This window comes from Pristis pectinata, chromosome 31 (assembly GCF_009764475.1).
Source record: "Pristis pectinata isolate sPriPec2 chromosome 31, sPriPec2.1.pri, whole genome shotgun sequence".
Classification (NCBI taxonomy): domain Eukaryota; kingdom Metazoa; phylum Chordata; class Chondrichthyes; order Rhinopristiformes; family Pristidae; genus Pristis; species Pristis pectinata.
The window spans coordinates 6788386-6804128 of NC_067435.1; the positions used below are offsets into that span (position 1 = coordinate 6788386).

The following is a 15743-nucleotide window of genomic DNA, read 5'->3' on the forward strand; positions in this document are numbered from 1 at the left end:
GGATGTTGAGGTCCTTTTAGATTATTTTCACTGTCCAGCTCGTGATCGGTATCCCCGTAGGTTTCAGCATCATAGTCATAGAGCACAGAAATAGGCCCTTCGGCCCATTGACTCTGTGCCAGCCATCAAGCATCCAGTTGCACTAATCCCATTGTATTCTTATCAACTACCGTCCAGTCACCTACACACTGAGGGCAATTCACAGCAGCCATTTAACATACCAACCCGCGCGTCTTTGGGATGTGGGGGAGAAACCGGAGCACTTGTGGGGGGGAAGTACCCACATGGTCACAGGGAGAACGTGCAAACTCCTCAGAGACAGCACCCCAGGTCGGCAGCGAGGCCAGGTTGCTTAAAGCTATGAGGCAGCAGGTTGAATGGCTGCATCAGCGTGCCACTCCCACTCTCCAGTGCAGGTGGCTTTAAATGCAATGAGTGTTTCTGTCTCCTCCGCCCTTCCGGGCAGCGAGTTCCAGACCCCAATTACTGGTGAAAATTTTTCATCAGCTCCTCTTTAATCCCTTGACCAATTAACTTAACTCTCTGTCCCCTGGTCCCCTCTACCAAGGGAATCAGGTCCTTTTTATTTACCCTGTCTAGACTTCCTTATAGCTTTGCACATATCAACCCTCCTTGGAAATGCCACACTGGGGCATGTAATGGGCCAAAATAGTACAAACTATGAGCAGTGTTCTCCCTCTAATTACGAGGCTGCAGGTTGTTAATCGTAGCTTCAGTGGTGAAGGGAGATACCTGGAATCGTGCTGCCCTGTGGATTCTGACAGAGTGACTGAATGAGTTTCTTCATTACCAGAGTGTGAACAATGTCTCTTTGTCTCCCCTCAGGCAAAACAGCAAGCAAATCTGCGGAACCACATGGCAGAAGAAAGCAAAAATGAGTACGCCTCTCAGCTACAGAAATACAACAAGGACCAGAACCAATTTTACTTTGAGGAAATGCCCAATGTTTTCAATGTAAGTTTAACAGACTGGAATTTTGGATGAAGAGGGTAAACTGAGAGAGAGATAACTGTCAGGTTGACATTAGTGGTGAAAAAAAACTTGAATAAGATATATTTGGAATAACCCTGCATGCAATGTGGGCATAAATATTTGATGTGTGGTTGGATGCTGGGATGAGAGTTGGGGTGTAGCGGATGGTGAACCTGAGATTCACCGGATTTGTACGTAGACTAGATAGGAAAGTGAAGACGTGAAATCCTATGTCAAATCCTCCAGGTTTGCTTTGGAATCTTCAAAATTGGTTCCCAGCTGAGAATTACTTCAGTGTAGGTCAGATGGCAGAGTATTGGGTAAACGGAGAGAGTTAAGGCAAAACTTGAGGCTTTTGGACAAGTAGAGAATGAAGAGGGCCGGCCGTCGTACCTATTTCTACTAATCCGACTTGCCTGCATTAATTCCATATCCCTCTGTGCCCTGTTCATTCATGTCCAGCTGCTTCTTAAATGTTGTTGTTGTTCCTGACTCCACCATCTCCTCTGGCAGCTCATTCCAGATACAGCTACTCTTTGTGTGAAAAATGTACCCCTCCGATCCCATTTAAACCTCTTCTCTCTCGCCTATGCTGTCTAAAGGATGCCCCTCCCATGTGAAACAGACTCTGATATTTACCCTATCTCTACCTATCCAATCTCTCCTGATATCTCAAACCCTCCAATCCAGGTAACAGCCTTGTGATTCTTTTCTGCACCCTCTCTAGGTTAATCAGGTCCTTCCTAACCAACGTTTTGTACAACTAGAACGTGACGTGCCATCTCTTATACTCAATACCTCGTGATTATTCTCTGCCCAATTCAGCTTGTATGGAGATTAATCTTCAATCCTAGAGAAATCTGGAAGTATTGTGTAGTGTTCACAACCCTACCAGGCATCCATATTTTTTTATTTTCTGAGTTTGAGTACTTGCTGGCTCAAAGTGGCCCTGTCTGTGATGTCTAGCTGTGAGGCACAGACTGAGGATCTGGCTTCCTCCGGTGTACTTGGGGCCATTTTCATGGACAACCGTACGTCTGGTCTCGTTTGTGCAGAAGCTTCAGGACATGGACGAGCGGCGAACACGGAAACTCTGTGAGGCCTACAAGATGTTTGCGGACACGGAGCGGAAGGTCATGCCCATCATTGGGAAGTGTCTGGATGAGATGACGAAAGCCGCAGAGTCTGTGAATGAAAATGGCGTACGTAAGATCAATAATCATCGAGTCACATGGCACAGAAACAGGCCTTTTGCCCCAGTGATTCTGTCCCAACCATCAAGCACCCATTTACACTAATTCAGTTTTATTCTCCCCACCTCGCTTCTCTTCATCTCCCCCCAGATTCCACCACTCTCCTGCTAGAGGTAACTTACAGCGGCCAATTAACCTCCCAGCCTGCACGTCTTTTGGATGTGGGAGGCAACCAGAACACCATAGAGTAACACAGCATGGAAACAGGCCCTTTGGCCCAACTTGCCCATGGACCAAGGTGCCCATCCAAGCCAGTCCCATTTGTCCGCGTTGGGCTCCTATCCCTCTGAAGCCCTCCTATCCATGTACTTATCGAAATGTCTCTTAAATGTTACTGTATCTACCTCAACCGCTTTCTCTGGCAGCTCATTCCATATATGCAAAACCCTCTGCGTGGAAAAAGTCACCCCTCAGGTCCCTTTTGAATCTTTCACCTCACTCCTTAAACCCATGCCCTCTAGTTTTTAGTTCCCCTTCCCTGGGAATAAGACTGTGTGCACATTCACCCAATCTATACCTCATGATTTTGTACTCTTTGATAAGGTCACCCCTCAATCTCCTATGCTGCTAGCCCCCCATTCCCCCCAACCTCTCCCTATAGCTCAGGCCCTCAAGTCCTGGCATCATCCTCGTAAATCTCTGCACCCTTTCCAGTTTAATGAGAGGTCACAGGGAGAAAGTGCAAACTCCACACAGGCAGCACTGGAAATCAGATTTGTGTGGTGATAATACCAATTCCAAAACCTATCCAAGTAAGAAATGCTTCCTAGCTCTGAAGAGAACAGAGTAAGTGTACCTCAGATGGAAAGATAAAACCACCTACCCTCCAGACTGAATGTAAAAGATCCCATAGATCTATTCTGAAGAGTTTGGGATTATCCTGCTTAATATTTGCCATTTAGACAACATCACTGAAACAGGTTATCTGTTTTGTTGTTGGACCTTGCTCTCAGCAAATTAGTTTGGTGTTTCCTTCATTGTTTCAGTGACTGTACCCCAGAAACACTTCACTTAAGGTTCCAAAAGTGTTTTGCATCATTAGCTCTTTTTCTCTATTTCAGAATCAGAATCAGATTTATTATCATTGACATATGACATGTTATTTTGTGGCAACAGTACAGTGCAAAGAAAATATCTATAAATTACAGAAATAAAAATAAATAAAAATCAAAATAATGCAAAAAAAGTACAAAATTGTACAACAATCTCAGTGCAATATGACCCAGTTGCTCCAAGAATGGGGCTGCTTCACTTGATTCCCAGATAAAATGAAGTTATACCATGTTGTGGGTTATTCAAAACATACAGTCCCAGAGCAGTTCTTCACTTTAGTTCAAGATGTAGCAATTGTCTCCTTACACAACGACCCTTCAATTTTTAAAAAAATTATTTAAGGATGTGATTGTCACTGGCAAAACCAAGATTTATTGTCTATCTAATTGGTCCCTGCACTGTGTAGCTGGTCAGCTTGTTTCACACGGCATTCAACATGACAGTGGGTGTGTAGTTACATATGGTCCATACTTGGTAAATATAGCAGACTTCAATACCTGAAGGATGTTAATAATCCAGTAGTGTCATGGTCCCATTACTAAGATGAGCTTTTTATAAGATATCTGTATTTGTCACATGTACATCGAAACACACAGTGAAATGTACACGTAGTGTGTTCTGGGGGCAGCCCGCAAAGTGTCGCCATGCTTCTAGCGCCAACATACCATGCCCAAAAATTCCTAACCCGTATGTCTTTTGGAATGTGGAAGGAAACCGGAGCACCCGGAGGAAACCCACACAGACACGGGGAGAATGTACAAACTCCTTACAGACAGCGGCGGGAATTGAACCCAGGTCGCTGGTGCTGTAAAGTGTTACGCTAACCACTACACTACCGTGCTTTCCCATTATTCCAGATTGAGTTAATTTTTTTCAATTTAAATTCCCTAGGGGCCATGGTGGGTTATGAAGTTGTCAGTAGTCCTTGCTGCTTGATGCGAATCCAGTTGATTAACCACTGAGCTATTGTGGGGGAAACTATTATAACGTGTACTATGATTCGCAGAGTAAGTTAGAAACAAATCTGTTTAATTTTTCTCTTGAAATCAGGATTCTCGTGTTTTGATTGAGGCCTACAAATCCGGATTTGAGCGGCCAGGGGAGATAGAGTTTGAAGACTACAGCCAACTGATCAATAGAACTTCATCAGAAAATAGCATTGGTTCCCTTAAATCGGAGTCAAAGGTTGACCAAAGGACCATCAACAAAAGCAAGACCAAACGATGGCCATTCGGCAAGAAGAACAAGGTACGGACTAGCAGCTAACCTGAGTGTGATCATGGTGCAGAAGATCATGGTGTTGTGCGGGTCAGAAACACGCCCTTTGGCCCATCTGGTCTGTGCTGACCATTTGCACTAATCCTATTTTATTCCCACATTTCCATCAACCTCCAGCCCCACAGCTTCTACCACCCACCTACACACTAGGTGCGACTTGCAGTGGCCGATTAACCTTCCAACCTGCACGTCTTTGGGATGTGGGAGGAAACTTGCCAGAGACCCGTGTTCGACCCTGACCTTGGCTGCTGTCATTGTGGAGTTTGCACATTCTCCCTGTGACAGCGTGGGTTTCCCCCGAGAGCTCTGGTTTCCTCCCATGTCCCAAAGACGTGCGGGTCAGTAGGTTAATTGGCCAATATAAATTGCCCCCTGTGAGTGGTAGAATCTGAGGGAGTTAAAGGTGGGATTAATGTAGGATTAGTGTTAATGGGTGCTTGCTGGTCAGCGGGGACTCACTGGGCCGAAGGTACTGTTTCTGTGATGTATGACTATGAAACTGGAACACCAGAAGGAAACCCACACAGTAACAAGGAGAATATACAAACGCCACACACACAGCACCGGAGGTCAGGATTGAACCCGGGTCGCTGGAGCTGTGAGGCAGCAGTCACTGTGCTGTCCTAAATTCTGGCAACCCTTTATTGCGGGCTGTGGTCTGGAACTGTGGACTATGAAAACCTTCCTTACCTGCGGCTATTTATTTAATGTTTAAAAGTCTGACCACTTGCACTATCAGCTGCTTCATTTCTTTCTCCCTGAGTCCTCGTTCTGGAGCTGGGGTTTGCTAATTGGATTACAGTGCAATCGGGCTTTCTTCCGTGGATTTAGCAGAAACAGATCTCACGACGATACCAAGCACTGCGGACTGGTGAGCTTTGAAAAGGCATCGTCCAGGTTTCCTACACAGTAATTAACAGACTCAGCTGAAGGGACAGAAAGAAATGGAAAGACTAATTCTTAATCTCCTCGTGCTCATAGACAAGGAGAAGGCTGAGGGGAGGTGCCTGGTTCTACCTATCCTGCCAAAACCAAGGACAAACAGGAAGAATGGATATTGGGAACAGAAGCCTCTTGAGTCAGTTTGACCTCGGCTGCTTTGAGCCTATCTCTGCGCAGAACTGGGGGATGGGAGCCAAATCAGAGCAGAGGTCCCGTGAAATTCCTTTTAATTCGTTAGCAGGTTATAGCCATTTTCTTTTTCTCAATAAGTACACACCAAGTTTACCGGCACAGCTTTTGCCATTAAAAGTTGCACAAAGCACCAGTTTATACAGATGTAACATTATCCTCCTCATTTCCCAAGTTTAGTTTTGACTCCTGAATGAACTGCAATTTGTGTCTGGTGAATTTTGGTGATTTCTCCTGCAGTCTATCCTTGTCACCCGGTCAGACATGGACTCTGGACCTGTTGCAACCTCCCTTATTGGAACAGAAGGAATGGGAACAGGAGTAGGCCATTCGGTCCTTCGAGGCTTTCTGCTGTTTTTCCGGATTATGGCTGACGTTCTACCTAGGCAGCCTTATCCAATACTATCCCTCTTCTAAGAAAAGGAAATGTGTGAATTTTCATCAAAAACAGAAATACCCATCTTAAGATATTCAGAAGGTTAGGCAGCATCACTGGAGAGGAAAAGTTGATGGTCGATGGCATTTCAACAGAGCAAAAGGGTCACCAATCTGAAACATTGTCTACTTCTCTTTCCACAGATGCTGCCTGACCTGCTGAGTCTTTCCAGCATTTATTTCAGATTTACAGCATCTGCAGTCTTTTTTCCTTTTTGGTGCATATATTTGGTCTTAACAATTCTCCCTGCTTAATTCTGCCTTCACAACATTTAACTATTGGTATTGTTTCCATGGTGGTATTATGGATTTGTTGCTGGGTGACCCCAAGGTGTTTTAACAGCACCCATTTCGGTGGCAATGGTTGAAGTGAAGGCAGGGTTAATGGGAATGAGAAGGGGCACCCCAGAGAATTTTGTTTTAGAGAAAGTCTCTCGAACTGGGTTATCAATATGCACACCAAGAGAGAAGCATTGGCTAGTCCAAATATCCCACCAAATCCAGGGAAAACCAGAAGAATGGATGTTGGGAACAGGATAAGATAAGATTTCTTTATCAGTCAGGTGTACATCGAAACACACAGTGAAATACATCTTTTGCATAGAGCGTTCTGGGGGCAGCCCGCAAGTGTTGCCAACAGAGCACGCCCACAACTTCCTAACCCGTACGTCTTTCGAATGTGGGAGGAAACCGGAGCACCCGGAGGAAACCCATGCGGACACGGGGAGAACGTACAAACTCCTTACAGACAGTGGCCGGAATTAAACCCGGGTCACTGTCGCTGTAATAGCGTTACGCTAACCACTACACTACCGTGCCTGCCCTCGAGTCTGTTTTACCATTTCAATTGGATCTTGGCTGATTTGAGCCCACCTCTGCAGAACTGGGGAGTGGGGGCCCACATGATGGCAGAGGTTCTGTGAGAACCCTACAGGTCATTGAAGTGCTTGCAGAAGATGCAGCAGGTCAGACTGCCATGTGTGGAGAGAGTTGGCTAACATCTCAGTTTGAGGACCTTTCATCAGAACCCAGGAAAAGTTAGTCATGGAGATATACAGCCTGGAAGCAGCCCCTTTGGCCTAACTTGTCCATACCGATCAAGTTGCCTGACTGAGCTCGTCCCATAAACCACCCTATCCGTGTACCTGTCCAAATCTTGTAATTATACCCTCCTCTGGGATCTTGTTCCATATACCCACCACCCTCTGTGTGGAAAAAGTTGCTTCTCAGGTCCTTTTTAAATCTTTCCCCTCTCACTTTTTAAACCTATGCCCTCCAGTTTTGGACCCCTCTACCCTGGGGAAAAGCCTGTGGCTATTCATCTTATTGATGCCCCTCATGATTTCATAAACCTATAAGTTCACCCCTCAACCTCCTAAGCTCCAGGGGAAAAAGTCCCAGCCTATACAGCCTTGTAACAAACCCTCCAGTGATGGTAACATCCTCATAAATCCTTTTTAGACCTTTTCTAGTTCAACGATATCCTTGAGAGATAAACAAGTTTTATGATGCCTTCTGTTCTCTCTTCCCCCTCCCCTCTTTTGGCACAAGGCCTATGATAGGGTGCAAGTCAGGAGACATTAGGTTGCAGAGATGATGCCCAAAATTTAATTTAAAATAGAGGGACATGTGGGAGGAAGGGGTTAGATAGTCTTAGGCGAGGTTTAAAGGTCAGCACAATATTGTGGGCCGAAGGGCCTGTATTGTGCTGTACTGTTCTATGTAAAAATGGAAATGAGGAATGAAGTTACCAAAGGACTTTGGAAGGAATTATAAACATCTGGAGTTGGAATGCTGATTATTTGAAATTGTTGAACACGTTGTTGAGTCCAGAGGCTGTAATGCTTCCAGTTGGAAGATGAAGTGCTGTTCCTTGAGTTTGCGATGAGCTAAGTTGGAACAGCGTCTGAAGCCTTGCGTAGAGAAATCAAAGTGAGGGTGAAGTGGTGATTTAAAGCAATAGATAAGTAGAAGCTTGGGATCAACCTCGCAGACTGAGTGGAGGTGACCTGTGATATCACCCAGTCTACATTGACTCTCCCCAGTGTACAGGTCTGAGTGAACCATTACCCTTTGAAGTTGGTATACTGTATAGGTTGCATGGGAGTAAGCTGGAGAATGGGATTGATAGGATTGCTCTGAGATCCACACTGACTTGCTTGGCCAAATGGCCACCTCTGATGTCATAAGAAAATATAAAATATGAAAAGAAGTGCAAGATAATCACACCTTCAAGTGGAAAGTATGTTTGGATACCTGGACAGGTATTGTTGCTTTGTAAGTATGTTGCTTATCAAGATTTGGCGGTGGGATCTTGGGCCTTCTCAAGGGTTGATCCAGAGCAAGACAGCAGCAGTAGAACGGGGCTGTCAGATGTAGCATCCTGAGGCAAAGATGGAAATGCTGAAAAGGGGCCACCCAGAGCCCACATGGTGCTCAAGTGGATTTGTATCCCAGCGTACTCTGCTGAAGATGTAAAAAAACTGCTGGGAAAAGAATGACAATTGCATGGGACCAGTTCCACGATTTTAATCTACCTGATACCAGTCGTCTGTGATAAAGTTGAGCAAAAATAATGCTGGTATTTACTCAGCAGGACAGGCAGCAACTGTAGAGAGAGAGAAGCAGTGTTGTCGTTTGGGGTCGATGACTTTTCATCATTGTCAGATCCGGTTATTTTCGAATCCGCAGGTTCTTTCAGGAGTCCGAGAGTGAGTTGAAAACAACTTGGTGCTTCACAAAGTTTTATTGGAAAAGTTTAAAACAAAGAAACAGTCACAGAGCACATGGCACTTGCTTTACTACAAGGTGATGAGCCGAGACAAAAGGAACTGAAAATGAGCTAGGGGGAGGGTGAAGAGAGCAAGAGAGAGTGATTAACAAAAAAACAACACTTTTTGAGATAAGAGGTACTCCTTAGATGACAATAGTCCAATCAGAAAACTGTGGCAAAATCAACCAGTGAGAAAACATGTATTCACCTGATGGACGAACCAATAAGCTAAGAAGTGGTTATACCTGTACAGCCACTTGAGGTGTATTAAACACAACATGTTTACCTGAAAGAAAAGATATATATTAAACAGTCGAATCCAACATCATCAACCTGAAACATTCTCTCTCTCTCTCTGCAGATGCTGCCTGACCAGTTGAGTGTCTCCAGCACTTTGTGTTTTTATTCAGGATTTACAGCATCTGCAGTTGTTTGCTTTCCGATAACGACTACAAAAAACTAGTTGTGCTTTGTGGACACATTTTTTGGTGAAGTCACTCCAGAATCAGCGATGTACTGGCAACAGTGCAACGTCTAGTTGGTGCTGAGTAGTTCAAATGTAACTGGAGCGAGAGGCTGCAATAATTCAACAAGAATTTACCTGCTTTTCACATTGAAGGCGTGATACAGACTAATGAAGTAGTCATACTGATTACACCTGAATAGGCTATTGTGTCATTGTTAAAATCCCCAAACGTATTAATCACTTGGGAGTCTGTACATCTGCAACAGTGAAAGATCAAAGTAGATCTAGTGGATAGAGAATCTTGAGCTCATTTCTTTTGTCATATTCAAGAAATAATAGCACCCCTTTTCTATTTCTCCCTAGCTTAAAAGATATACCATGTGCTTCTCGTAAATGCCTAAATATCCTATTTCCAACGTCCTTGTTTAAAATTCTGTTTTCCAGTCCTTGTTGGGTGGCTGAGTGGAGCAGTACCACTGCCTGACAGCTCCAGCAACCTGGGTTCAATCTGACCTCGGTGCTGTCTGTGTGGAGTTTGCATGTTCTCCCTGTGAATGCGTGGGTTTTGTCAGATGCTGTGGTTTCTTCGCACATCCTGGCAGATTAATTGGCCACTATAAATTGTCCTTAATCTTTGTTCGTGGGAACGTGGAGCGAATAAAGTGGGTTTTGTGTAGGAGAAGTGCTTGGTTGTCAGTGCGGACTTGGGCTGAAGGGCCTGTTTCCATGTTGTGTGACTCTGACTCTTTAGTTGCCATATTCAAGTGCTATGTATTCATAGCTTTAACTAATCTCACTAACAACAGCAATCACTCCTTCTCCTGAGAGTGACATACCAAAGTAGGCTACTTTCTCCTGTATCATGACCCTTTTGGTATTGGTATTGGTTTATTATTGTCACTTGTACCAAGGTAGAGTGAAAAACTTGTCTTGTACACCGATCATACAGGTCAATTCATTATGCAGTGCAGTTACATTGAATTAGTACCGAGTGCATTGATGTAGTACAGGTAAAAACAATAACAGTACAGAGTAAAGTGTCACAGCTACAGAAAGAGTGCACTGCAATAAGGTGCAAGGTCACAACAAGGTAGATCGTGAGGTCAGAGTTCATCTCATCGTATAAGGGAACCATTCAATAGTCTTATCACAGTGGGGTAGAAGCTGTCCTTAAGCCTGGTGGTACGTGCCCTCAGGCTCCTGTATCTTCTACCTGATGGAAGAGGAGAGAAGAGAGAATGACCCTGGTGGGTGGGGTCTTTGATTATGCTGGCTGCTTCACCAAGGCAGTGAGAGGTAAAGACAGAGCCCAAGGAGGGGAGGCTGGTGTCCGTGATGCGCTGGGCTGTGTCCACAACTCTCTGCAGTTTCTTGTGGTCCTGGGCAGAGCAGCTGCCGTACCAAGCGGTGATGCATCCAGATAGGATGCTTTCTATGGTGCATCGCTAAAAGTTGGTGAGAGTCAAAGGGGACAAACCGAATTTCTTTAGCCTCCTGAGGAAGTAGAGGCGCTAGTGAGCTTTCTTGGCCATGGCATCTACGTGGTTTGACCAGGACAGTCTATTGGTCATGTTCACTCCCAGGAAAAGTTCAAGGCTTAGTCTCAAGGCCTCTAGCATCACCACGCAATCCTTCCCTTTGCTGTTTTCACACAACCTCATGACTTTGCCCTTAACTTTAGCCCTCATCTCCCGACGATCTGGCTGTTCAGGTCTATTTTGGCTCTATTGCATCTAATTTAGTGTCATCCACATGTTTAGATGTTGGGTTTCTTTCCTTGACAGGATATTGCATAATCACAGCAGTGCACCATTTCAAATGGCACTAACCATCTGTCTATATCCATCCTGTTTCACTTCATCTGACACCCTCTGAACTATCCACTAGCACCCAGCACTGACAACACCTCAGAAAGTGAAAAGGACAGCCTAATGTGAAGGAGGTCAAAAGTTGCTTTCAATTATTAAGGTAGAAAATTGGACATCTCTGCAAAGGAGAATGAGCTGGTGGGAAATATTTGAAGTGAGGGCTGGCATAGACTTGATGGACCAAATAGCCTCCTCTTCTGTCATAGGAAAATATGGGAAACTTAAGTGTGTTTCCACGTCTACTTTGGTAGAGAGACAAAAAAGCTTGCTGGATTAATTTGATACATTTTTTTGCTAAATTAAAAGAACCATTCCAACCATGTCCTGAGATATCCTTTTATGTGTTTTGATTGGGTTGGGAAGGAATTTCGTACAATAGTTAATAGGAAGTGATTTGGTCCATTGGAATTCTATGCATGCTCAGAGATGATCAAGGAGTGTGCTGTAAAGTATGACCATTTATTTAACTGCTGGATGGTTTCATGATTTTTCAGGTCAAAGAAATGGAGGGTAGAGGACAGGGGAAAAGCTATTGATGTGTCACTAACTTCGGTGAACTGTGTTGTGAAATCTGGCAGGCACTAGGACCACATGGAAGAACTTCATGCTATTCTCATTGCCTTCACTGTTTCCTGCCAGATGTCATATGTCTGGGTTTATGACTAAAATCCAAGAAAAAAAAGAATAGATATCACTTCTGTGCAGCTATGCAGCAAAACAAGTGAGCAGTGATATATTACGAAGAAAGGGTTGACAATTCAGCTGGCAGTTTCAAATTGCCCCTCGAGTTGGAACTCCTACATTCTTGGCTTAGTTAACAGGCTCAGAGTAAAAAAAACAAGGAAGTTATGTAAAACCTTTATAAATCTCATTAGGCCTCTGCTGCATTGTTGTGTCCTGGTCTGTGCACCACACACCCTTATGACATAGGACACTGTCCAGCCCATCAAGTCTATGCTAGTTGTCAGAGCAATTCCATCAGTCACCCTCTTAGTCATAGTCATACAGCATGAGAACAGGCCCTTCAGCCCAACTGGTCCATGCCGGCCAAGATTCCCATCCAAGCTAGTCCCATTTGCCCGCGTTTGGCTGATATCCCTTTAAACCTTTCCTGTCCATGTACCTGTCCAAGTGTCTTTTATATGTTCCTGCCTCAACCACTTCTTCTGGCAGCTCATTCCATATACTGACCACCCTCTGGGTGGAAAAAGTTGTCCCTCAGGTTCCATGTGCCCTCTAGTTCTTGATTCCCCAACCCTGGGGATAAGGACTGTGCATTCACCCAATCTGTGCCCCTCCTGATTTTGTGCACCTCTGTAAGATCACCCCTCATTCTCCTACGCTCCAATGAAAGAAGTCCCAACCTGCTCAACCTCATCATAACCCAGTCCCTCAAGTCCCAGCAACATCTTAAATTTCCTCTGCACTCTTTCCAGCTTAATGGCATCTTTCCTATAGCAGGGTGACCAAAACTGAACACAATACGCCAAATGTGGCCTCACCAACGTCTTGTACAATTGCAACATCACATCTCAACTGCTATACTTGATGCCCTGACTGAAGGCCAGTGTGTCGAACGCCTAATCCATCAACCTGTTTACCAGTGACACCACTTTCAGGGAACCTTATTTCCCCAAAGCTATTCCATCACTCACCTATTTACTAACTCCCCCCGATCATCCTGTCACCTACCTACACCAGAATTAACTTACAGAAGCCAATTTACTCAACACCCGCACAAAATGCTGGAGGAACTCAGCAGGTCAGGCAGCATCTGTGGAGGGAAATAAACAGTCGATGTTTTGGGTCGAGACCCTTCATCAGGACTGGAATGGAAGAGGGCAGAAGCCAGAATAAAAAGACAGGAGGAGGTACTCAACACCAAGCATGTTTTTGGGATGTAAGAGGAAACCAGAAGGGACACAGAATACATGTTCCAGCAAGGTGTGTCCAGACCAAAAAGGTTTAAAAAGACTTTGATTTTAACACCTTTTATTTCTTTCTTTAACCACCTGATATCCATTCTTGTATTTGGTGAATGGGCCTATTGTCTGATTGTGAGCTTGTAAATATGATCATTGCATCTCGACCTTGTTTCATGTGCCATCACCTGTCCCACACACTTAGGCTGGCAGGTATGAAGCAATGACTTGTTACTCAATGGGACTGCAGCTCTAGAGCCCTTGACACCTCGCCTGGGCTTCAGTCTTAAATTTTCGCACGCTGCGAACTTCCCCGTCCCAAAAGCTGATGGTTCAAAGCTAGGTGGGAAAGTGTGATGTGAGGGGGAGACGACCCTTCAGGCGATGAAAGCCAGTTTAGGAAATTGTCATTAAAACCTCGGGACACGAGACTACAGATGCTGGAATCTGGAGCAACAAGCAAATGTGCTGGAGGAACTCAGCGGGTTGAGCAGCGTCTGTGGGGAGGGGGAGGAAATGCCGATGTTTCGGGTCGAGATCTTGCATCAAGTCTGCAAAGCGGCAAGTGGGTAACCGGGAGGCAGGTGCCGTACACAAGGAAAGTATGAGGTGTTTTAATCGGTTTGTTTACAGGGTGTGGACCTTGCTGGTAAAGCCAGCATTTATTGTCCAGCCCTAATAAAGCAGGCAGACAAGTGGCATCACAGAATGGTCGCAGCATGGATGCTGCCATTTGGGCCATCGAGTTGGTACTGGTTCAAAGTAAAAGCAATCCAGCTACTCCCACTTCCCCTGCCATTTCCCCGTTCTCTGCAAATTCTTTCCTTTCAGTACTGATCCGGCTCCCGGATTGAATCTACAGTCATCCCACACCTGACTATTCATTCCATCAAAAGATATTTCCTCATTTTGCTTTTGGTTCTTTTGCTAATCATGCATTTATAACCCCTTCTGCCGGTGAGAACACTCTTCTCTTTGCCCTTCATGATTTTAAATAGAATCGCAGAGAGAGACAGCACAGAAAGAGGCCCTTTGGCCCACTCAGTGTGTGCTGCCCATTAACCACCCATATGCACCAATCCTATGTTAACCTCCACTTTTTAAATTCTCCTCACATTCTCATAAACCCCAACACCCTCCCCCCCCCCCCCACACCCCCCCATGATTCTACTACTTACCTACACATTAGGGGCAGTGTACAGCAGCCAATTAGCCTAACAACCCTGCACATCTTTGGGATGTGGGGGGAAAGTGGAGCAGCCGGAGGAAACCCACACGGTCACAGGGAAAACATGCAAACCACACAAATGACACTCGAGAACATGGGTTTTTGGTGCTGTTAGTCAGTGGCTTTACTAGCTGCACCACTACCTGCCTTAGACCATGTATTCAGCAAGGTCACCAGTACAATTGGCACAGGGGCAAGTGTCTCTGTAAATCAAGGCCTCCTGTGGCAGTGCCTCACTCCTGAGGAGGTGCGCGAGGTTGTGATACTTTCATCAGATACCCTCGCGACCTCTTCTGTAAGGTTGTGATACTTTCATAACGACCCCTTCCAATCCAAGGAGAACACCCCCAGCTTCTGACATCTGTCCACATAACTAGAGCTGCTCATCCCAGGAAGATTTTGGTAAATCTCTTCTGCACCCTCTCCAAAGTCTCCACATCCATTCTGAAGTGCGGTGCCCCCAACTGAAACTCGTTCTTGATCTTGTTCTCTGCCCCTATTTCTATTACCTTGGATACTAAATACTTCAATCGCTTTCCCAACCTGCCACTTTCAATGAACCATGCCAGTATATCCCCAGATCTCTCTGATCTTGTGTCCCTTTTAGAATTGTGCCTCTAGTTTATATTGCCTCTTCTTATTCTTCATATAAATGTTATTATTAAATTTCATCTGCCACCTCTCTACCCATTCCACCTACTGTCTGTCTTATTGAAGGCTGTGCCTGTCCTCCTCTCAATATCCTTCCCACTAGTTGGCAGCCAACGGGAGAGTCCCACCTCTATTGTCTCCTAATTCTAACAGAGAGATTCTATCTGTGATTGTTCCAGGACATCCTCCCTCTCCCCTTCCCTATTTTTCCTGAACACCTTGTATGCTGGAACAGTGAGGATCCACCCTTTTTTTTAAAGCCAGATCCATGGTTCCAACATTGTAATTGTATGTGATCAATTGCACCAAATGTTCTCTCACCTCGTTTAATACACATCAGGTTTACAGTGGCCCTTAGATCATCTTGTACTCTCTCTTGATCTGGTCATGTCTAAAAACTTTGTTTCTTCTTCTGGTGTATATATGTATCTCCCAAAACCCGGTCAAATTAGTTTAAACTGTCCACCCCAAACTACACTAGCAAACCTCCCTGGAGGACATTGGTTCCAACTCTGTTGAGGTGCATTCCTCTATAGGTCCCAGGTCTCCAGTGCTTCAGGAATCCAAAGCCCTTCCTCCTGTACCATCTCTCCAGCCATGCATTTACCTGGTGCTATCCTCCTACCTCTATACTGGCGGTTGGCACAGGGAGTAACCTGCAGATTACTACTTTTGAGGATATCTTGGGAGTG

The 15743-nt window shown here is 45.0% G+C and overlaps 1 protein-coding gene across 1 annotated transcript in view; it reads left to right on the forward strand.

The window, feature by feature from the left end:
- trip10a (thyroid hormone receptor interactor 10a) overlaps positions 1-15743 on the forward strand; it is a 124922-nt gene that overhangs the window by 96556 nt on the left and 12623 nt on the right. The window contains exons 7-9 of the mRNA XM_052041959.1: positions 847-975; positions 2049-2195; positions 4350-4547. Coding sequence (XP_051897919.1) covers positions 847-975; positions 2049-2195; positions 4350-4547 — 474 coding nt within the window. The remainder of the gene's footprint in view (positions 1-846; positions 976-2048; positions 2196-4349; positions 4548-15743) is intronic.